We start from the raw sequence: 27,922 nt of genomic DNA, 5'->3' as shown, positions 1-27,922 counted from the left end.
ATGAACACCTGGGGGCAAAACCCTCCTCACCTGGCCACCTGCCAGTGCCAAGGGGGCTCCAAAGCTTTCCCCAGACACTGTGAGACCGGGGGATGCTGAGAGCCTGGGTACCTGCTGGCAATGTGCTGGATCTGGGCGTGTTTCAGGCTGGGAGAGGTGAAGTTTTGCAAGCACAGGAAGTGTCATTAAGGCCAAAACCCTCTGAGTGGTTTTGTGAGAGCTCCTTGGCTGTGAAGATGTTATTAAAGCACAGCCTTGGTAGGGACTGAGCTCTTTAGGAGGCAGGAGAAGCACGGGCAGATGCCACCTCTGGGATGAGCTGAGGGACGAGCCCAGGGACACTGTGCCCACAGGAGGGGTCAGCTCTCCTGCTGACCTCTGCATCAGGGAGCAGCTCTGACATGACCAAAGCCCCTGCCCAGGACCCCAGATTCTGGTCCCCAGCCCCAGTGGCATCTGGAGAACGTGGCTGTGTGGTCATGAGGGTCCTGCATGCAGCAGATGCCAGCACACGGGGTGGCACATCCAGCCTCCTCCAGGGCACCCTGACACAGGCTTTGACAGAAAGCTGGAAACGAGGACTGTGACCCTGAAGCAGGGGAGGGAGACTGCCAGGGGGGATGACAAGTCCACATGGAGCCCCAGCAGAGTGATTCAGCTGCCCTGGGGTCAGCCACGTGAGGAATGGGGTGGGGAGCCCCACACAGCCCTGTCTGAGCACGGCCATCCTCCCCCTCTGAGTGAGGGGGGACCACAATTTCCAGCCCCAGAACCCAGCAAGTCTCCAGCCATGGGCTCTCCACAGCACTGTGAGGAACCAGCACAGAGGGACGTGGGACCAGGGCGAGCCCTGCACTCTCACCCATATCCCCTCCTCTCTCCCCCTCTGTTTTAAACCCATGGGAGACAGAGGAAACGAGTGACCCATTTAGTGCAAGTTTAGAATAAAAAGAAACATCTGTTTGGAGAGGTGCCAGTGTTATAAATAATCCCCCAGCCCCAGTGATGGTATCCATGGCCCTTTTGGCTGCGCATGCTCCCCTGCTTCCGCTGTCAGAGGAAAGGCCAGACCCCGTGGGCTGCTCCCCAGAGCCTGCAAGCCTGGCCTGGACTGTGGGAAAGCCCTGGGTGAGGACCAGGCTTCACCTGGGCCTGGGGAAGGAGGGAGGGGGTGGCCCTGGCACGTGCCAGGCAATGCCCAGCTGTCCCTTGCTGCATCCCCTGCTTCTCACCCAGGTCAGATCCTGCCCACCTCGGTCTCCCTGGGGCAGACAATGTGTGCCAGGGCCATGGGGGTACTGGGGCTGGCTCATGGTGGTGCTGGCACTGCTCTGGGGTGGTGCTGGAGGCTGGGCAGTGTTTTGGAGCACAGCCCTAAGTCTGGCATCGTGCATGTCTGGGGATGCTCTTGGGTGTGGGGAGCAGCCCTGTGCAGACTCAGGGCTCACCCCTTGTAGTGCAATGACCCCCCCAGGGAGGCACAAATGTGCCCCTTGGGAGCATTTCATCCCTTCCCAGTGCTCTTTTCCAATAGGCTGCTTTAAAATATCCAACACAGCCCAGCCAGGGCCATCCATGACAGTCCCATAATTTCTCTATTACCCATGACAGCAAAGACATTTTTGGGAGAACATACCACACTGCTTCACAAGCATGTGAGCAATGTCAATTATGAACATTGCTGCAGGGACCTAAACCAGACCTACACATCTCCCTGCCTCCCCCTGGCCCCTCCAACTGGACAGCAAAGCCTTGGGGCTGGCTGAGTGACTCAGCTCTCCTACCCCTCCACCCCCAAACTGGCACATTTAGGGGTCCCAGCTCCTGGCCATGTCAGACTGGATGGGGGCTGTTTGCTGCTTCTCCCCACCAGAGCACAGAATGAGGGAAGCAGGGGACACAGAACAAAGATCAGGGATTATCTTGGCTTCTCATCCCTTGTCCTGGCATCTCCAGGGCTTTCCTCACTCGTGTTCCATGGCCACCAGAAAGCCCTGTCTGCCTTCCCATGGTGATTCAAGGGAAGCTCTCTGCTGGTGTCTGCACAGGGAGGAGAGTAGTGCCCAGCCATTCAGCACCTCCATCACCTGCTCACAGCCACTGACCCAGGGGGGCAGCTCTGGTGGGGCCAGGGCTGGAGACAAAGGTCCCAGCTGGCTCTAATTAACCACTAATAAGCTGTGAAGGGAAAGCAACGGAGGCAGGATGAGAAAAAGAACCATCCTAAGTCCCAGTTGGATGTAGGGGCTTTGCAAAGCCCCAGGAGCAAGCAGAGTGTTGAGGTCTTACCAGTCCAACACCCCAGGAAAGGCTGAGCAACCTGATCCTCTTGTGAGCATTTCCCTGAGATCTGCAGAGGAGGAGGAGATAATCTCCGTGGCTGCATCAGCTCCTCCCAGCTGCCTCCCAGGGACCCCAGCTAAATTGCTTTGTTCTGGGGGTTTTAGGCTCTCGTGGCTGGGATTAGGCACTCACCATCTCTGTGGTCAGGGCACCCTGTGCCTGTCTGTAGGAGCTGGAGAGGAGCCTGGCACTGTGGCCAGGGTGGGAAAGGATGGAGCCAGCCAGTGCTGGGTGTGAAGGGCAGAGGCTGCTTTCAGAGGGTTTTTTTGTCTGGCCCTGTTCTGGATTTCTGAGAGGGAGCAAAATGCAACTTCTGGTGCAGCTCTTGGTGCTGTGAGCTGATTCTGCCCCTTCCTGCATAGGCTCATGTGTGGGGCAGGAAGATCAGGATGGTGGCACTTGGCACCAGGACTGCAGAGATGGATAATCCCCTCCTGCATGCTCTGCCCAGGCAGTGTAAGCCATTCTTGTCAACCTGCAGGCAGGGTTCTTTATAACTTCCCCTCTCAGTCACAAATTAGAAATCAGCTCCCCTCTGCACCCATGCTCTGCAAACAGCCCCTATCCCCAAAACCTGACAGAACCTCCAGAGGAGAAGCTGAGGCAGGACTTGGCACCAGCAGCTGCCAGCACCCCCTGCCCTCCCCCTAAGTGCAGCTTTTAAATGGGCACTGAGGACTGTTCCTGAATCAGACCATATTCTCCCAAACAGCTCCCAGGCTGGAGAAGGAAACTTGGCACTGCCTGTGGGCAGAGAGGAGGGGACCCTCTCATGGTGCCTACAGCCCCGAGCAAAGCAGTGTTTCTGTTCTGCCACCATTGCTTGGCAAAGGCTGAAACCAAGGTGACTTCCAGTTTGGAAGAGGAGAATGAGCTTGCAGAGCACAGGCCTTGAAATGGTGCATTTTCTGCTGGCACTGGTTCAGACAAACCCACAAGCAAACATATTTTTTTGTATAAATAAGACAGTGTGTCTCGCCAGTTAAAGCAATTCAAACATGAATGTAGCAATTTAATTGGTGCCAATTGCTGGCTCTTGGTAGCATTAAGATTTCAGTCACAGCCTCTTTCACATGGGAGCTGGGCCGGAAGGGGGAAGGCAGAGGGCCTGGCAGGATGGGGCTGAGGAGCAGCACTGCCCATCTGCTGCTGCTTCAGGAGCATCACCCCTGTGCTGCCCAACCAGGCCCCTTCCAGAGCAGGAGAAGGTGCTCCATCTGTTTCCTGGTGCATTTCCAGGGTTGAGCAATCAGTGCAGTGCCCTGATACATCCCTGCATTCTCCAACCCCTTCCTGCCCCAGCTCCTGCACCCCACAGCTTCCCACCAGCTCCATCACACACTGGCTCTAGCTGAGCCCCAGGAAGAGTGCAGGATGGGTGTCAGTCATTCCTGGATGGATAAGCAGGTGCCCCTGCAGGCATGGCCTGGGGAGGATGAGTCCATCCATGGGTGCAGGACAAACACCACACACTGCCCTGCCCTGGCTCTGCTGGCACCAGCCTTTCTGTGGGAGTTTTGTGAGCTCCCAGCTCCCTGCACAGGCTCCACACACCATGGTCCTCTTGTTCTGCAGGTTGTGGTTGCCAGGGAAGGTTGCACACACGGACCAGGGTATGCCACAGCCTGGTGTGCACCCAGGGATGCTGGCACAGCAGGGTGTGGGGGGCAGTCCATCACTGCACAGCTCCTGTGACCACACTGGGGGACAACTGGCCCAAGGGACCCCCGTGCTCAGCACATGAGCCATGCCAGCACCCCTCTGTGCCCCTGTCACAGCTGGGGCTGCTCTGTGCTCCCCGTGGTGCTGGAACGTGCTGCCCTTCCAGGAGGAGGTGTCTGAGTGGCAGCAGAACAGGACAGAGGTGAGCTTAGCTTGGGAACCCTCATTAGGCAATGGGGGAGAGGAGGAGGAGGAGGAGGGGGAACACGACCCCTAAACCCAGCCTCGTTATGTCCAATTTGCCTGGCGGAGCGGAAGGAGCCTCCTGGAGCTGCTCCAGCCCCTCAGGAAACAATGCCCAGCCTGTACCCTCCCCCTGCAGCTCCTCTCCAGGGGATTTCTTTCCCTTGGTTAAAGTACAAACAAACATACTCCACGAAGGGTTCAGCTCCAACCCTGCCTTGCAGGGATAGGACAGATCCAGCCAAGCCCACACGGTCCCAGCTCCTTCCAGCTCTGGGTCAAAGGCAGCCCCAGCTGCCAGGGCTCCCCCGGGGCTCAGCACAGCCCCTCTGCTCCCTGACCTCTGCCACTCCATCCCAGGAGGGGCCTTTGCTGCAGCCTGACACTGTGGACAGCACTGCAATCCCATCCCACTTCCCATCACACACCGAAGCCAAAGGAACCTTGAGGACCAGGCAGAGAAGTCCCTGCCTGGAGCCCCTGGCAGCAGCTGGACTTTTGGCCAAAGCCACATCCAGCCACCATGTTCTTTTTGCATGGCATCACTCCCACAGCTGGAGAGAATTTCTTAATCTCAGCTTTCCTGTGGTGCTCACTGAGACAATCCTGTCTTGCTCTGCTCCTGCAGACAGGCTCAGTGCTCTCCTCTGCCTGAGGGTGTTGTTCTGAACGCCTTGGAAATCCTGTCACACACCCATCAAAACAGGCTGAAAGAGATCATGGGGTCATTGTCCTGTTGCTGTGCCCATGTCTTCCCAGCCAGAGCTTTCCCTGACATGTGCTTTGAGACTTGTGAGGCTGAAGGAACTCAGCCTTCTGTCTTTAAGCCTACAGATATTTCCCCTAAAAGCTCTTTTCACTCTGTGATGACTTTTGCTGTGCATGAAGACTGTGTGTCACCTTCCCACAACACCCAAGGAGTCCCATCAACCACTCTCCCAATCCTTTGCAGCTTCTTCTGGACTTCTCATCATCCTCACAGCTGTCCCTGAGCCCATCCACTCCATGTCTCTCCCTGCTGAAGCACCTGGAGCTGGGGAGGAGCTGCTCCCTCCACCCTGCCTCTCTGAGCTGCCTCCAGCCATGCATCTTCCAGCACATCCCTCAGGAACAGCCTGAGTTTCCTGGCACCCTGCTGCAGTCTGGTTTGTGTCCCCTACAGCCACTCTGGATGGTTCTGGGCTCTGCTGGAGCTCTTGGGATCCCCCCACACTGCCATGCACACCCAGCTTGGTGCCTCCCCAGGGTGAGGATGTGTGCTCAGCCACCTGCAGGTGGTTCATGCGGGGATTGCACAGGACCAAGCCCAGGCCAGAGCCCTGCAGCACACCCCCAGATGTGCCCAGGACTGGACAATGAGCCATGGCTAACTTCTCCCAGCCTGCAGAACTGCAGCTGGCCCTGCTTGCTGCACACTGACCATGGCACCCCACACTGCCCGTCCTGGGCAGGGATGCAGGGGGTGATCCAGGGACAGGGAGTTGGGTGGCTCTTGTCTCCTAGCCTGCTCTTCCTCCATGCTCCTGAGCTAGAGGAAGGGACAGCAGCTTTAGGAAGAGAGAAGAGCCCTGTGCATGCTGCAGTTGAGTTGCTGTGACTTGGTGCTTGCCCAAAACACTGATCCCTCCTGATGCACTGGCTGGTTCAGGGGTGTTTCCTGGGCTCAGGGACACTGCCCAGGGCTGGTGGCTGCTACAGCAGCCAGAGCACACCCAAGCTTGGGTGACATCCCTGTCAAGGAGTGACTCCAAGCCTCATGTCAGGGCTGCCAACCAGGGCAGCTGCCTGGCAGCTCCCCCTCCAAGCCAGCCTGGCCACATCCTTGACACTGGATCACAGTGACCACATGAATCTCACTCCTTCCCCAAGAGCATGGGAGAACAAGCATCTTGTCCTGCAGGGTGCTGAGGGAAAAATGACCCTCCCAGCCACCCCTCAATGGTCTCTGGGAAGCACTGGGTCTCAACATTGCTAATCCTTGTCATCAGTGGGAGACCTTCTGAAAAGATTTGGGAATGCCAAGCCTCTGCCAGCACAGGGTTTGCACACCAGACCAATTACTTTAAGCTATTTGCCCATGCTTTAGAATAAACCCCACTTGCTCTGGAACCAGGATGGAGAAGCACAACATCCCTGTCCACCACAAATCCTGTTTTGAATGACTCCCAGTGGGCAGGTGAGTGCAGAAGCTGGATACTCTGAGCCCACTGTGAGCACCAAAGCCCTGCAGGTCATGCTCACCCCTGTCCCTGGGCTGTCAGAGCCTCACTGCAGACCAGCTCTGCCCTGCTGGAGGCCCTCAGCTCTTGTGCTTTCAGGACAGCAGGGTAGTTGCCCACATCCCTGCCTAGTAGGGTTTTACCAAGCTCTGCCCTCTCCAGTGCACAGCACCCCCAGGCACAGACCCTGGGCAGGGCTGGCAGATGTCCCTCTGCATGGCCCACAGGCACAGGAGCCCTGCCATGGCACAGACAGAGGTGACACGGTCCCTGGAGCAGCCTGCAGTTAGGGATGGCCATGGGTGTGTCTGGACAGGCTGGCAGTGGGGTGACACTGCTCTGCATTCACACCTCTGGAGGATATCTCCCTGGGCATGGTGAGGAGCCTCTTCCCCGTGCACAGCCCAGCCCTCCCACCAGCCTGCAGAGCCAGGGAGAAGCAGAGATCACCCGGGCCCTCCTCCTGCTGCAGTGGGGTCCCTGATCCCTGTCCTACAGCCACAGCATCCCCCTGCTCCTCTCAGCTGTCCCCATCCAGGACTCTGTGAGAGTTAATGCCATGTTCTTTCCCACGGGATGCCACAGAATTCAGCTGCTTCCCACCAAACACCCTCTCCCCAGAGCTGGGTGGGTGTTTTGGGCTGCCAACCCCTCGGAGGGGAGCAAAGCCCCTTCCCAGCAGCCGGGCTGGCTCAGGGACAGGCGGACAGGCTCCTTCGGGGCTGTACCAGCTCCAACACGGCGTTTCCCAGCTGGAGAGGCAGAGCTGGCCAGGAGGGCGAGCCAGCCCCCGGCTGGGCGACACGAGAGCTTACCTTGAGCAGGGTCCCTCCAGCCGCACGTCCCAAGGGGAGGCTCCGAAATTCCTCTCTCTCCTCCGAGCTCTCCCTCTCTCCTGCCGGCTGAGGCTCTCCGTGCCCTCTCAGTCTGCCCCAGCTGGCAAGGCTTTTCCACTTAAAGGCGAAAGAGAGGGAAAGAACGAAATGAAGTGGAAGGGAGGAGGGGGGGAAAAAAAAGTAAAATAAAATCAAAAGGAGAGGCAAGGCTGTGCCAAGGCTGGGCTGCAGCCAAGCCCCTGCTCTGCTCCTCTAGTGCATCTCACAGTGCCCTGAGCAGCCCCCAGCCCAGCTGGGAGGGGGTTCTGCCTGCTCGGACCCGGGGCCGAGGATGTGCACGCGTGTGTGCGTGCGTGTATAAATAAAAGAGACCTCGGGAGGAGGAGAAGGGGGGAGGCTGCTTCGCCAATGAGGAGCGGAGCTCCTCCGACTTCCTCCCTCCACCCTCTGTGGGGACCCTTTGCGGAGCACAACTTGCGATTAACGCCCGGCAGACGAGGGTGATGGGTGAAAAAAAAAATTTTAAAAGGTGGAGAAGCCAAAGTGGCTGCAAAGAGAGGGGAGCTGTGCTGCGGGCTGCGATGGGGCGAGCGCTGAGGGCCCAGACCAGGGAACAAAAGGAGCCCGGACCAGCCCGACTATCGCCTCCTTAAACCGCAGGGAAGGAGCTGCTCGCTCCCTGTGTCTGCTTTCAATTCTGGCCTTTTTCCCTGTTTTCTTTTTCTTTTATTTTCTTTCTCTTTTTTCCCCTCAAGCCCCCCCTCCCGTTTTCTTTTTTTTTTTTTTCCCCTTTCTCAGGATATGAGGGGATGTTTAGAAAATCCACTGCCCACGCCAGCAGCTGACTCATGTTTTTATTAAAGAAGGCCTGCAGTGAACTGACTCCGTGTGCTCCCCCAGATGCCTCCCTGTGCTGGGGGCTGCAGCTCCTGGCCCCTGACCCCGACTGGCCACTGCCCCTTGGGGACCACCAACGCACCCTTGCAACTCTTCTTCTTTTTTGGAAAGGGGGATAAAAGGTCTTCTGCTACTGGGATGCTGCAGCAGAGGGTGGGTTTGCCTGGGGATTTGGGTCTGTTGGGCACAGAGCTGGAGAGGTGGCATCATCTCAGATGTCTTACACCCCTACTGCCCTGGGGGGATGGAATCCAGGTGATGAACCAGCTATAAATCCTCCCAGCATCTTAATGAGTTTAAATCAAGTTTCTGAGAAACTTTCAGTAGGCAGAACAAGAGAGGTTGGGTTTTTTTTTTTTTTTTCAATTTGTTTTAGCACTGTAACAAGGGACAGGATAAAAACTGCCTTTTGATCCATCAGTTCTTGCCACTGTTTTCGTCTTTTGGATGCTAAAGGGTGGTCAGGCATTGGAACAGGCTGCAGAGAGAAGTGGTGGAATCACCATCCCTGGAACTGTTCAAAAACGTCTAGATGTGGCACTTGGGGACATGGTTTAGTGGTGAAGATGGCAGTGGTGGGTTGGAATCTATGATCTTACATATCTTTTTTTACCTTAACCATTCTGTGTTTCTCTCCGATCCAAACAAGAAATAGTGCAAAACTGCATTGGCTATCCTGAAAAGATACCTGTCCATCTTTCTTTAATTTTCCTTTCTAAGAATTTAAAAGCTCCCCCCATAATGACAACACTGCTGAAATCTGTATTTCTGCCTTTTTTGCAAGGCAGACTCATCCCCTCCTGATTCCCTGGCTGGACCAGCCCAAGAGATTTGCTGCTTATCTGACATTATCTCCATGTTTTCTTTGTATCTATGGAAAACCAAAGGGGAGGTGTTTATTCTGTGCAGCTGTGGAGGCTGAGGAGAACCAGGCTGCAGCACCCAGGTTATCCCTGCGTGCCACTCATGGCATGGGGCTGCAGTGCCTGGCAGCAGGACAGCTGCAGGAGGGATGCAGCCCTGGCTTGGATGGATTCCCCCAGCTCCAGACCTGGTGGTGGCCTTGTGTCAGAGCCCTGTCACCCCCCTGTGCAGAAATGGAGCCAGTGAGCCTGAGAGCAGCTTGTGAGGGGAGCAGGAGGCAGAGGGGACGTGCTGTGCACATGGCTCTTCCCAGGGCTTCTCCCAAGGGACAAAAAGATGTGTCTGGTGGATCCATGTGTGGAGACCTAAGGGCTGCTGGGAATTGCTCAGCAGAGTTATTTCCTGGCAGTGTCCCTGCTCTGAGGACGTGACTGCTCCAGGCAGAGTGGGAGAGGGAGAAACTCACTGGTGCAATCCTGCTGGGCCCCTTGCACTGGGGATGGGCTACCTGGGATGAGCAGGGGGTGGAAAAGCTGCCACAGACCATGCTTGAGGGCAGAGCATCCTGAGCCTGAAGTGGGACATATTTCCCCCTCTGTCCTTTGCAAACAGATGGCCCCAATACCCACTCCAGGCTGGGACCAGGAAGAATGTGGCAAACAAAACCTCCCAGTCTGCAAAGGCCAGGATTCATTGTTTGGGGATGCTGAGAGAGCCCTGGGGAGCCCAAAGCATCCCGGCAAGCACACGTCAGCCCACTCTGAGCATCCCCAGGGAGCATCCACAGCCGCACACTTTGTTTAGGAACAGCACGCTGGGGTTACGGCGGCTCCTGGGAAAGGCCAGCTCAGAGGAAGCACCAAAGCCAGAGGAACTCGCCTGTGCAAGTGTGTGGGTGGAGGGCAGCAGCTCTGCTGCTTTGGCCTCATCAGCCCTTCACTGCTCACCTCTATTTTTGGTGCTTCGTGGTGCTGCAGGACCCAGTGGTCCCCCTGGGGCTGGGACAGCTGCGGTGTGGGATGCCAGACCCCTCTCAGTTAAGATTTCCAGCCTCAATGAACATTGTTAAGTGATAATGGGGGCTTGGGGTCATGTTGTGCAGCATCTCTGGTAGTGCAGTGGCTGGTAGGGAAACCAGCCACTGAGACAGACATTCCAGGGTATTTGTTCTGCTCTGGCATCACATGGATCAAAGCAGCTCTCTGTGCTCCTGCCCCATCCCAGGCAGAGCTGGGACCCAGAGAAAAGCCCATATCCCAAGCCTGGCATAAAGGAGAGAGACCTGAGCCAGGTAGCCAAGACAATGGTGGAAACAGCCATGCTGGAGCCAGCAACAGGTACCATGCACCAGCTGGTGACAGGCAGGTATGAAAGAAGCAGCAGATGTTGTCCTACCCCACTTCTCTGAAGGTTTGATGAGGGCCAGATTTGCTCCAGCTTCAGTTTTCAGAGCCTCTATCAATTCCAAGTCAGCCCAGGAATTTCAGCATTGCTCTGAAGTGGTGTCGAGCCACAGACCACAAGAGAGGAGTGGTGGGTGCCAGGGAGCACAGCCCCACATCTGGGCAGCACATCTGGCGTGGCAGCTGCCAGCACATGCTCCTGGCTGCATCCAGCTCCTGCAGGGAGCTGCACTGAGGCTTCATCCAGCGTCTCTAAAGCTGTGCCCTGGTGTCCAGAGGAGCCTGTACCCCGTGTGTGTGTGGTCCTGCTGGGACTGGGTGGGTGACACCAGTGCCCAGGGAGGAAGGGGAGGCAGAAAGTGCTGGGCTCCTTCCAAAGTGAGTGTATGCCCAAGCATAACATGATGGGGAGCACCCTGGGGAGTATCCTGCAGCATTCCCCAGCACTGGGAACACTCCTGCAGCATTGGAAACCCTGGCCATGGACACCACAGGGTGCCAGTGGTGCCAGGAGGTAACTCTGGGCTGTACACATGGATGGTGCTGGCCCCTTGCCTACACCCCTGGGCTGGGGCACTTGGAGGAGGCAGCAGCCAGAGGACGATGTTATCCTGCTCCTTTCCCCACCTCGGGGCCATTCCGACCCCGTCCCACGCACTCCTCCTCACCCCCAGCACGAACCTTGGTATGAAATGTGCTCGGCAGAGCCCCGGGAGGCAGCGGCAGCTCCTGGGTGAATACTAATAGCGGTGCCTCCGCTCGCCCCAGCCTTTCCCACACATCTGCAGCCACTTAACGTGGGAATCGTTAACCCTCTGCTTGCCCCGTGCCCGGAACACAGCCAAGGAGGGAAACCAGGATGCTCCCCACCAGAGCAGGGGGAATCACACCCCCAACCCACTGAGAGCAGGGCCCACACGGGCTGGGGAGTGATGAGGGCTGCCAGCAGTGTCCCTGTCCCCGGTGCCCTCTTGAGAATACTCAGTTTGTGGCATTTGCATTGGCCAAGAAAGCTGATCCAGATCCCAAAGAGGATCAGTGAGCCCTGGATGGGGAGAGGGGAGCTGTGTGGCAGCGCTGGTGGCACATCCACTCAGGCTGTCCTGGTCCCTCTCTCTGGGGACCAGCTCTGCAGACCCTCCTCGGCATGGGGACACCAGTGACAGCACAGGGGTGGTTCAGGCATGTGGGGAGAACCAAAGGCCACACACAAGTCTGTAGGGGGGCTGAGGGAGATGAGGCAGGGGTTGTCCTCTGCAAGAGGGTTGCACTGATGTCTCCATTGCCAGAGAGGAGGGGTCACTCTTGGGGCATTCAGGAGCTAGGGAATGACTGCAAGGTCCTGGCTGGACTGGGATGGGAGTGCGGCCATGCACTCTGGGATATGCTGGTCTGAAGCCACAGATTTGCCTTTGGGAGCAATAGGAGGTGGAGTATTGAATAGCAATAGGAGGGGAGGTGGTGGAGGAAAAGGCTGTGGGGGAAAAGGGGAGCAAGGAGAGACATCTACTTGACTCTCCGTGGGCATCTCCTGCTCCTGCAGAAACCATGGTGGGGTCCAGAGCAAGTTGGGGGACAAGGCAGGACTTGGTTTCCCATACTGAGTGCCTCCTCCACGGGAGCAGGAGCTGATGGGATGGTGTCCCTGCTCCATCTGGGATAGCTGCGTGCAGCCTGGCCCCAGGGACCTCCCAGCCCTCCTCCTTCCAGGAGATGGCATCACTCGATCACGGATAGCAGCACCGAGCCCAAGGGAGCAGCCAGGGAGCCCTAACTGCTCTCCCTCTCCTCCATCTGCCTGGTTTCTACCAGGAGTACCCGGTCTGAAGGACTAGGGGTGGTCCCCAGCTTGGGTGCATTTCTGGGGGTCTCTAGGATGGATGGAGGGGGTACTGCCACCTGCTCTCACCCAGCTGGGGACCCCCAGGGGCTCTGTCATCTGCTCATCCATGGGACCCCGGTGCAGGTGGCATTCTGAGGCACTGAGGGTCCCCCTCAGCACCCTTCAGACCCCTCTGAGCAGCTGAGATGCTGCTTGGGGAGCCCATGAAGGCCTCCTTATCCGGCTCCTCCCCAGCATAAACTTCACCACCAGTAGTAAATGGGTCAAAGAAAGGAAGAAGAGGGAAGTTATTGTTGGTGGATCTTTATGGCCTAATTGTCCTCCCCTTTGCCCACACTGAGGGAGATCATGCCCAGCTGTCAGTGGGCACCTGGCCATGCTGTGCCCTGCCCAGCCTGGGGAGGATGCAGGTGTGGGTTGCTGCCCCAGACCTCTGAGCCCCCCAGTCCCCAGCAGCTGCCTGAGCCCTTGGCATTGGCCCCAGAGACTGGGAAAAGGCAAGGGGGGCCTGGGCTCCCTGTCCTGCCTTTAGGAAACAGCCAGTGGCAGGAAGAACCCAATCCCTAAAAAACACAGCCACCCCTGGGGTGGGACCCAAGAGCCACCTGTGCTCCTCTGTACCTCCCACCATCTGCGCAGGGGAGATTTTTTTCTTGTTTTCCCCCACTTCCTGAGCATCTTTGCTGATGGGAGGAAGAGGAGGAGTAGGGTGGCCTTGACTCTCTAGTTTGCACAGAGCCATGGCTGTCCTGAGATCTTGGGAAAAATCCAGGATAGATGGGCTTATATGGCACATCAAGCAATGTGAGCTGAGTGCTGAGCTGAGATCATCACTGGGTGGGATGGTCATGACAGCCACCTTTGTCACGAGGGAGGGACCAGGGACAAGGCTGAGCAAGGGGTTGGGGACCCCGGGATGCTGCAAAGTGCTCACCTCTCCTGGTGCCTCCAGCCATGCCGGGTTTGGGGGGGCAGAACCCAAGTGATGCCAGCTCTGGGAGTGACTTCCCATTGCTGGGGGTTTACCCTTCTCTGTCCTCATAACCAGACCCCTCACCTCCTATCCCTGTCCCCTCCATCTCATCCTGGCACCCACCCTTGCAGGAAGGGGATGTAGCACAGGGGAATATGTGCACCCAGTTTCAGGTAGAACTGGGGCTAGACCAATGGGATGAGGTTCTTGGGACTGACACAGACCACTGAGGGTCCAGAGCTCCACGACAGATGTTTTATCCTCTCCTCTCAATATCTTTTTTTTTTTTTTTTCTGTTTCCTATTGTCAAATTCCAGGCAGTTTTGCTCCCAAGAGGGTGAGGATCATCCTTGCCCTGCTCACATTTGTAGCAGGGGAGGGGGCTGGTGCAGAGAAAAGGACAGAGGTGCCTTGAGGAAGAGGCAAAACACCCTCCTGAAACCTCTATAGACTGCTTCTGACTGAGGAGCAAAAAAAACAGCCTGTAAATGACAGCTGTGGCTGCAGTGGTGGCCAGTGCAGCTGGAGTGTGACACTGGCAGGGAGGGGGACAGCAGTGGGGCCGAGGGTCCTGGCTGCCAGTGGTGGGGGTTTCTGGGCAGTGTGTCACCCATGGGGTCTCTGGGCAGTGTGTCACCCACAGGTCTCTGGGCAGTGTGTCACTCAGGGGTCTCTGGGCAGTGTGTCACCCATTGGGTCTCTGGGCAGTGTGTCACCCAGGGGTCTCTGGGCAGTGTGTCACCCATTGGGTCTCTGGGCAGTGTGTCACCCATGGGGTCTCTGGGCAGTGTGTCACTCAGGGGGTCTCTGGGCAGTGTGTCACTCAGGGGTCTCTGGGCAGTGTGTCACCCATGGGGTCTCTGGGCAGTGTGTCACTCAGGGGGTCTCTGGGCAGTGTGTCACCCATGGGGTCTCTGGGCAGTGTGTCACTCAGGGGTCTCTGGGCAGTGTGTCACCCACAGGTCTCTGGGCAGTGTGTCACCCATTGGGTCTCTGGGCAGTGTGTCACCCAGGGGTCTCTGGGCAGTGTGTCACCCACAGGTCTCTGGGCAGTGTGTCACTCAGGGGTCTCTGGGCAGTGTGTCACCCACAGGTCTCTGGGCAGTGTGTCACTCAGGGGGTCTCTGGGCAGTGTGTCACCCACAGGTCTCTGGGCAGTGTGTCACCCATTGGGTCTCTGGGCAGTGTGTCACCCACAGGTCTCTGGGCAGAGTGTCATGCAGCCCCTCTGGAGTGCAGGTGTGTCTGGCCTGACAGGTGACGAGTGGGTGATCTCTGCTGGGGTGTTTGCGGCTGGCACCTCCCACCTTGCAGGCAGACAGAGCTTCACAGGTGTCCCCTTTCTGCTTGATTTTCCCTATCACCAGCATATGGGGATGGTTTTGCTGTCTTAGGAGAGAAAGCAGGTGGGCAGCTCCTCTTGCTGCAAAGAGGAGCTTTGCAAGGCTGTGAGCCCCTTGGAGATGTGTCAGCGCAGGTACTCCCAGCAATGGCCATGGTGTCCATTCCCCCTGCACACGGAGTCTGCCCATCTGTCCCGCTCCCTGAGGCTGGGCTGAGCTTTGCTCTCAGGATTGGAGGGGTGGGCTTGCCCTGGGATGAAGGAAATGCAGACCCAGAGCCTCCACCAGCCCCTCTTTCCAAAGAGGCAGATGCTGCTGCTGGCACAGGAAAATGCCATTCAGAGCAAGAACTTGGTGTCCTCCAATGTAGGGACAGGGCAGGTGACACGGGCCAGCTTGTCCCCTCGTGCAGCCAGCTTTTAATCCCAAGGTATCCTGTTTCTGGGGTATGGATGGTGGTGGGGTCCCTTGGGGCATCCTCACGGGACTCCTGCTGCACCCTAATGTCCCCAAAGCCAGCTACTACAAAGGGACCACATCCTGTGGCATGGGCACGGTTGTGGGGTAGTGACAGAGGGGCTGGGGGGTCCTCCCTGGGGTCACCCCCTACCTCATCCTCCTTGCAGCCAGAGTGGGAAGCTTGAACTCGTCCCCCTCACCCGCTGGGGTTTCTGCACTTTGAAATGCAAACCTGCCTTTCAATGCAAATGCTGCGAGAGGTTGGGCCCAATAAAAGCCCGTGGGCAGGGAGGTGCCTGGCCCCAGGACAGCTCCCCAAGGCGCCCAGGTGAGCGCTGCTGAAGGAGGGGCGGCCGCCTCCCGCCGAACCCGGGCGGCCGCAGAGCGGCTCGGCGGCGCAGCATGAGCGCGGGGCCGGCCCGCGAAGATGTACGTGGGATATCTTGTGGATAAGGACACCAACATGTATCCCAGCCCCGTCCGGCACCCCAGCCTCAACCTCAACCCCCAGAACTACGTGCCGGGCCCGCCGCAGTACTCGGACTTCGCCGGCTACCACCATGTGCCGGGCATTAACAGCGAGCTGCACCACGGGCAGCCCGCGGCGGCCTGGGCCTCGCCCTACACCCCTGCCAAGGAGGACTGGCATTCCTACGGCACCGCCGCGACCCCTGCCACCGCCAGCCCCGGCCAGTTCGGATTCAGCCCCCCAGATTTTAATCCCATTCAGCCTCCGGGCTCTGGACTTCTGCCCCCAGCCATCAGCAGCTCGGTGCCCCAGCTGTCCCCCAATGGCCAGAGACGCACCCCGTACGAGTGGATGAGGCGCAGCATTCCCAGCACCAGCAACAACGGTAAGGAAAGCGCGGCCCTGCACCGTGCCGCGGGCAGAGGATCCCTGCGGGCTCCTGCAGGACTGGATCCTGCTCTGTGGCTCACCCTGCGTGGGGACTGCCAGAGGGACAGCGAACTTGGCCTGCCCTTGGCACGACAGCCAGTCCTCAAGGAGCAGGGGAGCTCTGAGGTGGCAGGGGCTGAGGATGGGTGCTGTCCTTACACACTGGCTGCTGGGTTTTCATGGCTGGAAAGTCATTTTCACAGTTGGTGCCATTGCCTGTGGCCACTGGGTAGGATGGGCAGGGCCAGAGACCCTCAGAACCCTGGGGGATGTTGGATTGGGGAGGGTCTCAAAAGTGAAAGGGTGAGAGCCTGGGGCTGTGGCCGTACATGAGAGCATGAGCTGGCATGTGAGAGGCTGTGTGTGGTGGGTGTGCAAGGGAGTGTGAGCTGGCATGTGAGAGGCTGTGTGTGGTGGGTGTGCAAGGGAGTGTGAGCTGGCTGGGTGAAAGGTTCTGTGTGGTGGGTGTGCAAGGGAGTGTGAGCTGGCTGGGTGAAAGGTTCTGTGTGGTGGGTGTGCAAGGGAGTGTGAGCTGGCTGTGTGTGGTGGGTGTGCAAAGTGCCCGAAGCTGTGTGCGTGTGCAGGGAAGGAGCTGTGTGTATGTCCATGCTCTGTGTGTGCATGAGGTGGATTCAGTGCGGTGCTGCAGGCTCTGTGTGTGTGTGCAGGGCACCATGACCAGTGTGCGTGTACAGGTCGTGGCGCCAGGTGTGTCTGGGGGAGGTGACAGTGTGCTCTGTGTGTGTGTACAGAGTGCTGTGAGGATGGAGTGGTGCATGGTGTGTGTGTGAGGGGCACCGTGTGGGGACAGTGCCACATGGAGGGTGGCTGTGGCTGCTGCAGGTGCACGGGCCAGTGGGTGCCCAGCTCTGCAGGAAAGGGGGCCCTGGTTCCTGTGATTACCTCTGGCCCTGGGCTCGGAGTGGTCATGCTGTCCCCAGGGTCCTGTCCCCGCTGAACTCCTGACCTGGGGGAAGCGTCTGGGTGACCCCAGCCCCCTCCCCGCCCTGCTGCCCACTTCAAAGGCAGTGGGCAGGTCCCCCTTGGGGCCAGCCCAAATTGACAAGGACTTCTCTTTGTCATGGAGATGGTGGCCGGCTCCTTTGGCAGTGAGGTGAGGTGCGGGCCCTTTGTCCTGACCTACCCTCACCCTTTCATCTTCCCAGCCTGGACCCTTCCCAGCAGGACCCATGGGGCTTGCCTGAACCTGCCACCCCTCTCCCTCTGCTGTGCTGGCCATGAGCTCCTCAGAGCACTGCTGGGGCCAGCTCATTGCAGGAGTGGCTGTGGGCATCTCTCAGGGGTGAGTTTGCTTGGGGTTACTGCTGCCCCAGGTCCCTGGAATCAGGGCCTGGGCTCCCTGTTTGCAAAGTGCCTCCAGTTTTTGGCTCTGCACTGTTCCCAGTGGCCAAGGACCTACTAAGGGCCTTCTGCAGAGGTGCCTGGGGTCTTACAGCATGGAAAATACCTACTCACATTCCCAGAATCTGTGTGGCAGGGATGGGGACCGATGTGCAGTAGAGCAGGCAGAACATCCAGATAAATGGAAAAAAACCCAGCCCCAGTCTGGAAAGAGGAGGGAGAGGCAGGCTGGTATTTCCTGTCCCATTTTAAGCACTGAATGTAACTATTTAGGAAAAATGCTTCCCCCCAGATGCAGGGATGGAGACCCACAGGCGTGAGGGCTTCCCTCTGCCCAGGGTGGAAAGGGAAATGTGATGTGCAGCCCTCCCCTGCAGCAGGGACCCTGCCACTTCTGTGGGTTTTGTAAGTCTGAACATCTTGGTTTCTTCTGAGAAGGGAGGTGGGAGGGAAAATGAATGGGGAAGGAAAGCCATCAGCACACCTCTCCTCTGGATCAAGGCCATGGGTTTACACCCAGCAGTGGGGCCAAGATAAAGCAGGAGCTTGAAAGTGCCTCTGATTGAGTTAGACAACAATTGAGCTGATTGAATTCTGGAAAAATATCATTAGTTGCTTAGTTTGTATCTCTTAGATCAAATACATACAAAGGAACAAATAAACCAGCCTTGTTCCTCTCACACACAGAGGAGCTGCCCCAGCACAGCGATGCAGGGGAGAAAGGCTCTTTCTTGGGGTGCTTTCCTCTGCATGGATGACCTGAAAGCTCCTTTTATAAGTCACCCACAGATTAAGGACCTGTCCTTGCACCTCTGCTGGGTCCAAGCCCAATGCTGCTGCAGGGTTTGGTGGTGGTGGGCTCATGAGCTGGGAGATGGTGGGATCAGTTGGTGCTTTCCAGTGCTGCCCTTTAAATAAAAGTCTTCATTAAGCTTGAAAGAGAGTAGGGCAGAGATGGGTTTGACATAGATAAGGCTGAAGTTCTTAGATGAATCATTTTATTGAAATCAATGAACTGGACTTTGATCAGTCTGGATTGATAAACTCCTCATCTCACCGCAGTGGGAATAGGAAATGAATACATGGAGTTTTTTGCTATAAATATCAACAGTTTCATTGTGAATGCTATAAATCATAATACTTCAGAGGGTTGTAAGTTAATGTTCCCTTTGTGTCTTGGCTCCTATGAACAGCTTCTGGCCATAGTTTGAAAGCTTTTAGGGAAGAGTTGCGTGGTAGCAAAATAAAATGTTGTGCAGGGAATATGAGTGTGTCAGGCACTTCTGCAAATATGATCCAGAGCTTGAGAAAAATCAATGAGAAATCTCCCAGTGACTCACTGCAGAGTCAGGCTTTACAGGGGGGTGATTTTCTGTACCTGTTGCTACATTCCTGCTGCAGCTGAGTTGAGCTAACCCAGCAGCAGAAGGGATTAAACCCCAGTCACCAGGAATTGAGAGTTACAGGGAACCGGGCTGGAAGATGTCCCCAGGCCTCGTTTCTCTCTCCAATGTCACCTCCTTTTCTGCTCATAAAATCTTCACTAGCAGCATGTCAGAGCAGCATGCTTCCTCCTTATTCACAATTATTTGCAAACTTCCCTGTGAATTGCACCCAGGGTTTATAAAAAGCTCAGGAAGGTGGCTGGAAGTGGAGCTGGCTGAACTTTGAAATTCACCCTCTGCTTGTTAGTCATGCAAATCCTCAGATACTGCCTCGGGTCTGGCTTTTAGGTCACTAATTGAGCAGGGGCTGCAGTGCTAAATATTGCAAGTGAAAGTGCAGTTGGAGAATCCCTTGCAGAGGCAAATGTGCTCAGAGCTTTGTGTGGTACCAATGCCCGTGGCGCCCACGCAGGCTTTGGGGTGATGGAGAGCAAGCAGTGATGCTCTGAGCATGTGGTGATTTGCTGGGTGTGCAGTTTCCCATCTCAGTTTTATTATTTTTAGGTCAGTTTTCCAGGTCTGTTTATTTTCCTAGTGGGGCCCGTGAACACTGGGGGAAAGAGTTCAAATCCCAATAATGAGACAGAAACGTTTCCCCTGGGCTGCTGGGATTCCTGCTGTGCTTGGTATGTTTTGGGATGATGGTGCTGGCTGGAGGACAGTGCATTTATTTCCCTGGTCAGTCCCGGCATGGGGAGCCTCTCTTTAGGCCATGCTCATTCCCTGTGAGACCCTTTCCTTCACTGGGACACTCAGGGTGTGTGTCAGGCCCCATCAGTCTTCTCCCTTTGAATTATTAACCCACAACCTGCTCCTGGCCCCAGCTGAGGTTTGTTGACTGCTTAACCTACTGGCCAAGGTACAGGCCTCTCAAACTTTCCTAGAATTGACTTTCCTTGAACAAAAAGGGCTTCCCTGGAGCACTGGCAGTGCCTACGTGATGGGCTTGGCTGGCTAATACCCCGGGATTAGCAGAGGGACACTTTAAACCTCTGGCCAATGACAGATGTTTCCTATAGGGGACCTTTCAAGGACACCCACTCCAGTCCTGTTAGCTTTGTGATCCCTTGGATAAGGGGCTGCATCCTTCCCACCCTGCCCCATGGCAAGGATGGGCCAAACCCTATGGGGCTGCAAAGGGGGAGAAGAACCCTGGTGTCCATATGGGCCCCCCACTGCCTTGCTGTCCTGCTCTTCCTACTGCAGATGAGCCATATCCAGGCAGGAGGCAGGCTGGGATGAGCTGGATCAGGCTGGAGTGAGGTGAGGTGAGGTTCTGGATGGGGCTGTGTCCAGCCCACGTGTGCCAGCAGCCCGTGTGCCACCCAGCACTGCTCTGCTCTTTGACCCAGCTCATGAGCCAGCCTGGCACTCAGCTCGGCCTCATAAAACATGGCAACAACTGAAGGAATTTGCCAGTTGCCAAAAGAAAGGATCCAGTCACTGCAGGGCTGGGAAAGACTTGCCCCAACACCCAGCTTCGTGCTGCTGCCCCTGGGGATGAAGGGTTTCTGCTTGTGATGTCCAGGAACATGGGGGTGTGATGGGGAATCACCAGCTTGCTGCAAACACCAGGCATTGCTCTTCATTCCCTTAGGGCTTGCACCTCCTGGGAGGAGAATGGGGCTTGCAGGGGGGATGTCCTCACCAGTGGGTGTGGATGTGGGTTCAGCTCTGTCCCTGTCCCACTGTGCTGGCTGTGGAAAACCCAGCCAGGGCCAGCTTGTGCTCCTGTGCACCAGTTTGCACTCTCCAAATCCAGCTCTTTGACCAGGTGTTTCTGCCTTTTCCTGGCAGCAGGGCTGCCCTGCCTGACTGTGCCATGCATCAGGCTCTGCTACAACCCCCAGGCATGCATTCCCCAGCACACACTCACACTTAGAGCAAAGCTTTTTAGGGAGCACAGAGCTTGATCCTCAGTCAGCAGGAGAGCAGAAAGCCATTGGGTCAAGCAGTGCAGTTTGGCAAGTGAAATGTTTCCAGTGCTCACATACCAAGTTGAACCAGGTTTTATTGCTACCAGGTGCACATGGGAGAATTGCAGTTTACTCTGAGGCCTTTGGCACCAGGAAGAATTATTCAGGTTGTGTGAGGTGAACCACCATGGAGAGAGCTACTCTGGGTGTAGGAGCATTGCTGGGTTCCTTGGAGGGGCCCTCAGACTCCAAGATGAGTCCTGCCTCAACCCTGATGTCTCAAGTGCCCATTTTTCCAACCCAGAGCAGAGATGGGGGAGCTTTGGCAGAGTGAGGATTCACGCATCATTCCCTCCCTCCTCATCACTGAGACATTAAATATGTACAGAGAGGATGTGTGGTTCCTCTCACCCAGTTTTTGACACCCAGCAGTTGTCTAAATGCAGCGCATTCTGGCAGAGGAGTGATGTCAGGCAGGATCTCGGGGAGGATTGCCCTGCAGAGGGGGGCGTTTCTCCCTGGCTGGGATGAAACAAGCCACATGGCTCCGCTCCTTCCCCCGGGCTGGCCGGCCCATCCATCACTGCTCTGCTTCCTGCGGCACGGGAAAAATAGCTGAGGCTGTTGAAGTATGCAAGGCAAGGGGAAGGCTTGTGAAAACCGTGAGCTGCTGGTTCCCAGCACTCAGGGAGTGTGAGGGGCTCGGGTTTATCCCCCCCTCCCAGGCCACAGAGGAGCGTGGGTGTTTTGGAGAGGCTGCTGGAGCCGGAGGGGAAGGAAGGGGGAAAATGAGTGTGGGGAGAGGGTGAACAGGGAGGGCATCAGAGGCTCAGCCCTTGCCACCACCAGTGCAGGCGTTGGGGTTCCTGTTTCTGGGCGGTTCAGGGATGGTGGAATGAGCTGGGCTGTCTGTGCCCAGCCTCAGCTGAGCTCTGTGCAGCACAGCTCCCATCAGTGCTGCTCGGCAGAGGGAGCATCGACCCCTCTGCACACAGGCAGCTGGAGCACATCTGGCCGCCAGATGAGGGTGGCTCCAGCCAGCCTGGAGGCTCCTGAGCTTTAGGAGCTGACCTCAGCCCTTTCCTGGGCCTGGGGTCTCTGTCATGGGGTATTTCTCTGCTGGCTGTCCTCAGTTTTGTGGGGTTGTGAGGGGGATTTCCCCCCATGGAGCTGCAGAAGGACTGGGGGGCTCAGCTGTCCAGGGAATCTCATGGCTCTAATTGTGGGACTGTGTGCCTCAGTTTCTCCAGCTGTTGCATTGCCTAAGCTCTGTCAGGGAGGAGGGAAGTTTTCCTTGATCATTTCCCTGGGTAGAAATGCCAGATCCTGGCAGAGCACTGATTCCTCTGGGATAGGAGGATTTTATCCTCTTTGCAAGTAGATGCTGCTCATTCAGAATGGAGCAGCTTTATCATGGAGAGAAAGCACCCATGTGGAGGGGACAGCCTTGTGCCCTGTTTGCTGCACTTTACCTCCAGTATGGACCAGTTCTTTCCCAGGTCCTCCGTGGTGACAGGACTTTTACACCTGATGCTTTTCAGCGTTATAAGATTGCAATGCCATCAGATAGTGTGGGAGCAGGCCCCCAGTGCAGACAGATGGGCAGACAAGGCTGGACAGATGGAGCCAGTTGGGGCCAGAGCACAGCCAGGAAGATGGGATCAGGCAGGATGGATCAGGCAGGCTCTGGGATCAGGCAGGATGGCTCTGGGAGCACAAGGACACAGCACAGAGCAAGGCATGAGAGCTGCTGAGGCAGCCTGGCAGCAATGCCTCCATCCCCCTGCCAGCACCTCCGCTGCAGAGCAACATCCAGTGTGTCCCCAGGCCTTGGGGACCTCTGCTGTCACTACTGTGGGTTCTTATCTCAGTGGCTCCAGCCAGTGAGTTGGGGCTGCCATACCCCAGCTTCCCTGACCAGAGCCCTGAGGGCTGCACAGCTGGACAGAGCCAGAGTTTGTGGTTGTGGTAATTTTGAGCTGCTTTGACCTGTGAAATAGAGACTTTTAGAAAAGTGTTGCAGTTTGTGCTCCTGGCTGCTGGCAGCTTGCTACTCCTGCTGTGCCTGGGAGAAATGTGTCCCACGGATGGGGATCCTCCCTTTGGAGCTGATCCCCTCACAACATGCCAGCTTTTGCTCCACCTTCACACAGGGTGCCACTGCCACTCCACAGTCTCTTTGCTCCCTGGTTTGAGGCAGCCCCTTCCCAGCTGTTCTTAGAGCTGCTCAGCACCAGTCTCAGTGCCCATATTCTCAGTCAGTCAGGGATTTTGGGGCACAGTTTTTTACTCTAAGCCATCCTTTGGGCAGGCCAGGACTGGGGATGGTGAAATGTCCCCTTCCTGGCAGCCTCCACTGTGGCTATGAGGGGAGAGAGCTTGGGATGGTGGGCACAGGATCCACTTTGCTTTTCCCTTCCCCTGCCAGGCTCCCGATGCTGAGCCCTGCTATGCCTGTCTTGGGGCAGGGCTGCTGTGGGCAGTGACTGCAGGCTGGGGTCAGGGCTCCATCCCCCGTGGGTGTGTGTGCACACTGGGGAGTGTGTCCCTTGGGCTTTGCAGAGCACATTAAAGCTATTCCCTTATCTAATCATGGCTCAGGTGAGTGCTATTAGGGTTACTCATTAACAGTGCTAACGATACCCTCTCTCCACGCTGTCATTGGCCCTGCCTTGATCCCAAAGCCCAAACCATTCCCACTGGCCCCACGGATGGCTCCATTTGCCTGTCCCAGCAGTTCCTTTGCCTGGTCTTTCAGGGACAAGAGGCTGTAAATGCACAGCAGGGTCGGAAGGGGCTAACAACTGTGCTAAGAGACATCACTGGCACCCCCTCTGCAGCCCAGCCACGCTCCCTCCTGGGGCAGCAGCCCCAGCTCCAGGTTATCCCAGCCATGGGACAGCCTGTTTCAGCTTTGCCAGGCTTGGCTGGAAATGCAGGAGCAGTTCCATCCCTCTGTTTGGTTCCATCCCTCTGTTTGGCCATAGGCACGAGGGCTCCCCATGAGGAACCGGATTGGCTTGTCCCGAATTTCCTCTTTCTTTTCACAGAGCCATAAAAAGTCTCCAGGAGAGAGTTAAGTGTAACCCAGCATTCATATTCAAGGTAGTTGAATTATTCATTGTCAATAGTATTTCTTGCAAATCCTTTTCTTTTCCCTGTGAATCACCCACAGTACATCCCTGAATTCAGCAAACATCCGAAAACAGCAATTAGTGGAGGTGAATAACTTTCCATCTCTGGCTTGGTCGTCAGCCTCCTGTTTTGAGTTTTTTCTACCTGATATTGAGCAGAAAGTGATGATATTGATACTGATATTGAGCCTGGTGCCCAGCTTACCCCATGATGGCTCTGCCAGCCCTAAGGCAAAGCCCAGCCTCCATCCAGGATGAGGGATAAAGAAGGAATAACAAAGAACAGGCTGTGATGGATCTATTTACAGCTGCAGCAGGAAATAATAATTCCTACTGAAATTCATGGCATATGTGATATTCACAAACTGCCTTATTTCTTTAGTCTTTAATTTATTTTTTTTTACTCTATCTGTCAACTCCTTCACTTTCCAGGTGTTCCTTTTTTCCAAACAGTGGTATTCAAATAAAAACATTGCAAGTAAGACCATTTTTAAGTTATTATCTCTTTAGAGAGGCTTTTGCTTTCAAATGAAAAAAAAAAAAAAAGAAAAAAGATAAGTCTATGAGAAAGAAAAATCTTGCAGGAGCCCCTGAGCCTGCAGCAACCAGAGGGAGCCCAGTTTCTCATGGAGCTGCTAAACCTCACATAAATCTCCACCAGAGCATCTGGTTTATTGTGTAACTTCTTGGGAATTGCTGTGTTTGCAGATCCAGCACAGGTCCCCCCTGGGCTGGGCTGCAGGAGTTCTTTTGATGCTGGTGAAGCCGGTGAGAGGCAGCAGTGACCCCCAGGATGGAGAGGGGCCCTGTGGGAGGCTGAGGGCAGGGTGGGATCCTGCATGGGCTGGGTTCCCCCAGCGTCACTCCAGCCCAGCAGGGCTCTTGTGAGCAGTTCTGTTTGGAGCTGTCACAGCTGATGTGTGCCAGGCAGGGGACAAGAGCCTGGCAAAGCTGCCATCACCCCTTGCACTTGGAATATCTGTGTTTCAGCTCTGTCTCTCAGACACTCCATGAACACCTTGCTCAATCAAATTAACCTTTTTTACCCTTTTTAACCCACAGAGTCACCCTGTGTGGTATGCACAGGTTTGACCTGATGGTGGTGAGGAGGGATTAGGTGTTTGCTTCTGACCAGCCCTGGGATGAGCTGGGCTCCCCTCTCTGAAACGTTCACTGAATTCATCACATCCCTCAAATATGAGTTAATGGCTGAAGTCCTGCCCTGGTGCTGGAAATTTGGTTCTATTCCTGGTCATGTTGCAGCCTTGCTGGGCTCCTTCCCTTTTCCATGGATCACTGGACAGCCTCAGTGCTTCTTGGGCACTGTGCTGGGACGCTCAGCCATCACCTGCTCATGCTGTGCTGAGCCCGTGCCAGCACCACCAGGAGCAATGGCAGGAGGACACAGACAGTGGCACAGTCATGGAAACTGGGTGCTAAATTGAACTGAGTGACTGCTGCTTGGGTGCCTGGGAGGGCCAGCATCAAGTCCAGCAGGGTGAGATGCCTTCCATGCCCATCCCAGGTCCTGCTGGCTCCCACTCGTGCTTCCACTCTTGGTTTGCTCAGTGGTCAATGCCATGAGCTGGATTCTTGTGGCTCCTGCTTATTCAGTAGAAATCCAGCTGTTTTCATCCATCCCATGGGATGCTGCAAGGGAGCCCCTCTCCCACCTGCAGTACTCTGTGGCCATGGGTCATCCTGCCTTGAACTCTTTCACATTTAGGTTTCAGCATAAGAAGTGGCTTAGGAATGTCTCCATCTCCTTGCAATGGGAGAGCAGGAGAGAGATGCTGATAAAAATAAAAATAAAACTGAGCTGGTTGACAAGCAGATTTGCAGCCTGGAGGTTGGAGTTTGCTCTGTGGATGTTCTCTGATGTCTCATTAGGGTGTCTAGAGCCCAGTTTTCCTCTGCACTGCCTAAACTCCTGCTTCCACTTGGATGGTGTCAGAATACAATTGTACTGCTGGGACTGCCCGGTGTCCAGCTGATTTGGCCTAAATGGGTGGATGTGCAAAGGACTCGTTAGGGAGAACAGATGAACAGGATGGCAGGCACACCAAGATCCCATTTCCTGGCAGAACCAGGCTGCAAGCACAGTTATGTAGATTGCTGGGTCACTAGAAATCCCTTTCTGCACATCTGCAGCAGTGGTGTGAAGTATCTTGTTGATACACCCAGGGCAGCCCCAGGGAGATCCATGGAGCTGTTCTGAGCTTGCTCCCACTCCTTCCCACAGCAGCACTGCTCTCAGCATCAGAAATTCAGAAGATGGGCAAACACATCTGCCAGGCAAACAAATGGCCAGGCATCATCCCTCTCGATTCCCTGAAACAGGATTTTGTAATTTTGGGTGGAGAAGCAAATATTCACAGCTGTATTTATTCCCTGCCTATGGGCTCTTCTGCAGAGGAAAACACCAGGAACTTGTCAGCAAACTGCCAGGCATGGGTGTCCTCCCTCAGAGTGCCACCTGCCCCCACAGCCCAGGCAGAGTTCCACAGCTCACCCTGTGTGCCTGTGGAATAACAAAGGAACTTAGTGCCTTCTGTCTTAGCTCAGTACAGGGAGAAGGAGAGTGACCCTCTGGGTGGCAGAGAAATGTGGTCCTTGCAGGCCTTCCCCTCTTCTGATCTATGCATGTTCAAGTGATGGCACCTTGGTTTGGGGCTTCCTAGAAAAGGAGCTGGGCATTCCTTAGCCCTGCCTGGCAGCCTGTCCTCAGCCCACCACAGGACCTGCAGCTCTGCTCCTCTCAGGAACCATGCATCATGGCACAGGAGATTTATGGTCCATCTTCTGGGGTGCCTCTGAATCCCTCCTACTCTTTCCTCCAAGCAATTCCATCAAAGTCCTGGTACTTCCCAACAAGAAGAAACAATGGTGCAAAACAGGAAGGATGTTAGAGCCAGTAGGAGCTTCCTGATTGTCCCACTGGGCCCCAGTGGGGAGGCATTGCCATGTTGTCCTGAGCTCTCCACAGGCTGTGTGTCTCCTCCATGCCCTTGGGGATGCTCCTTCCATTCCACTGCTCCCCTTCTTCCCCTGCTGGCTCACCCCCCGCTCTGCTCTCTCTTCCAGGCAAGACCAGGACAAAAGACAAGTACCGGGTGGTGTACACGGACCACCAGCGCCTGGAGCTGGAGAAGGAGTTCCACTACAGCCGCTACATCACCATCCGCCGCAAGGCCGAGCTGGCCGCGGCCCTGGGGCTCACCGAGCGCCAGGTCAGTGCTGCAGCACCCCACAAACCCCAGCCCCGTGGACATGGGGTGGGGAAGGGCCAGGGCTTTAGCCCAAGCAGTCAGAGGAGGCCCCACCTTGCTCCGCAGACTTCCCTTCCCTTCCAAACTTTGGGATGCCCTCCCTGCCCCGTGGGGACTGGAGGTTGTCATCCTTGCCTGAGTCCATCCTCATCTCTTCATTGCCATCTTTTCCGTTCTGCAGGTGAAAATCTGGTTTCAGAATCGGAGGGCGAAGGAGAGGAAGGTGAACAAGAAGAAGCTGCAGCAGCAGAGCCAGCCCACCAGCACCACCACACCGACCCCACCAGCTGTCAGCACCCTGGGACCCATTGGAGGCCTCTGCAGCAGCAATGCCCCCAGCCTCGTCTCCTCATCTCCGCTGACGATCAAGGAAGAATTCATGCCTTAACCCTCTCCACCAGCTATGGACCCCAAGAGAAAAGCACTATGCAGCAGAGCCCTGCCAGCCCACGTGCTCTGAAGGGTGACAGCCCCTTCCCAAAGACATGACTGTCCCTGGCTGAACCGATGGGGCAGGCAGCGAGGCTGGGCCGGGTGGCACTGGGCCTTCCCAAGGGACTGGTGGGCTCTCCACTGTGTAAAAACATGGGTTAGGTACTGCTCTCCCATAGGAACTACACACTGGCTTGGTCTCTGGTCTGTGTAGCAAGGTGCTGATGTCAGCAGAAGGAAGGGGGTGATAGTGGAGGAGGGCTTTCCTGTGGTGCTCCAGGTGCTTCCTTTGGTGTTCCTGGCAACCCAGCTGCCTGGTGCTTTTGGGCAGTTTGAACAAGACTGAAATAGGAAAAAGACCTGGCTGGACTCAAGGCAAAA

At 56.1% G+C, this 27,922-nt stretch overlaps 2 protein-coding genes across 4 annotated transcripts in view; one reads left to right on the top strand and one right to left on the bottom strand.

Moving 5' to 3' along the window:
* Positions 1 to 7,700, bottom strand: part of PDGFRB (platelet derived growth factor receptor beta) — a 33,184-nt gene extending 25,484 nt beyond the window's left edge. Inside the window, exon 1 of one of the 3 annotated variants that reach the window (XM_077186391.1) lies at positions 7,283 to 7,700. The gene's annotated coding sequence lies outside the window, so the exon portion shown is untranslated. The remainder of the gene's footprint in view (positions 1 to 7,282) is intronic. The other 2 variants (XM_077186389.1, XM_077186390.1) reach the window with 2 other exon arrangements.
* Positions 7,701 to 15,512: 7,812 nt separating this feature from the next.
* On the top strand, positions 15,513 to 27,497 carry CDX1 (caudal type homeobox 1). The gene is made up of 3 exons (XM_054643112.2): positions 15,513 to 15,939; positions 26,925 to 27,070; positions 27,291 to 27,497. The coding sequence occupies exons 1-3, from the start codon at positions 15,513 to 15,515 to the stop codon at positions 27,495 to 27,497; spliced, it is 780 nt and encodes a 259-aa protein (XP_054499087.1).
* The last annotated feature ends 425 nt before the right edge of the window (positions 27,498 to 27,922 follow it).

Source organism: Agelaius phoeniceus, chromosome 15 (assembly GCF_051311805.1).
Source record: "Agelaius phoeniceus isolate bAgePho1 chromosome 15, bAgePho1.hap1, whole genome shotgun sequence".
NCBI classification, from domain to species: Eukaryota; Metazoa; Chordata; class Aves; order Passeriformes; family Icteridae; genus Agelaius; species Agelaius phoeniceus.
This window is presented reverse-complemented; position numbering and strand designations above follow the sequence as displayed.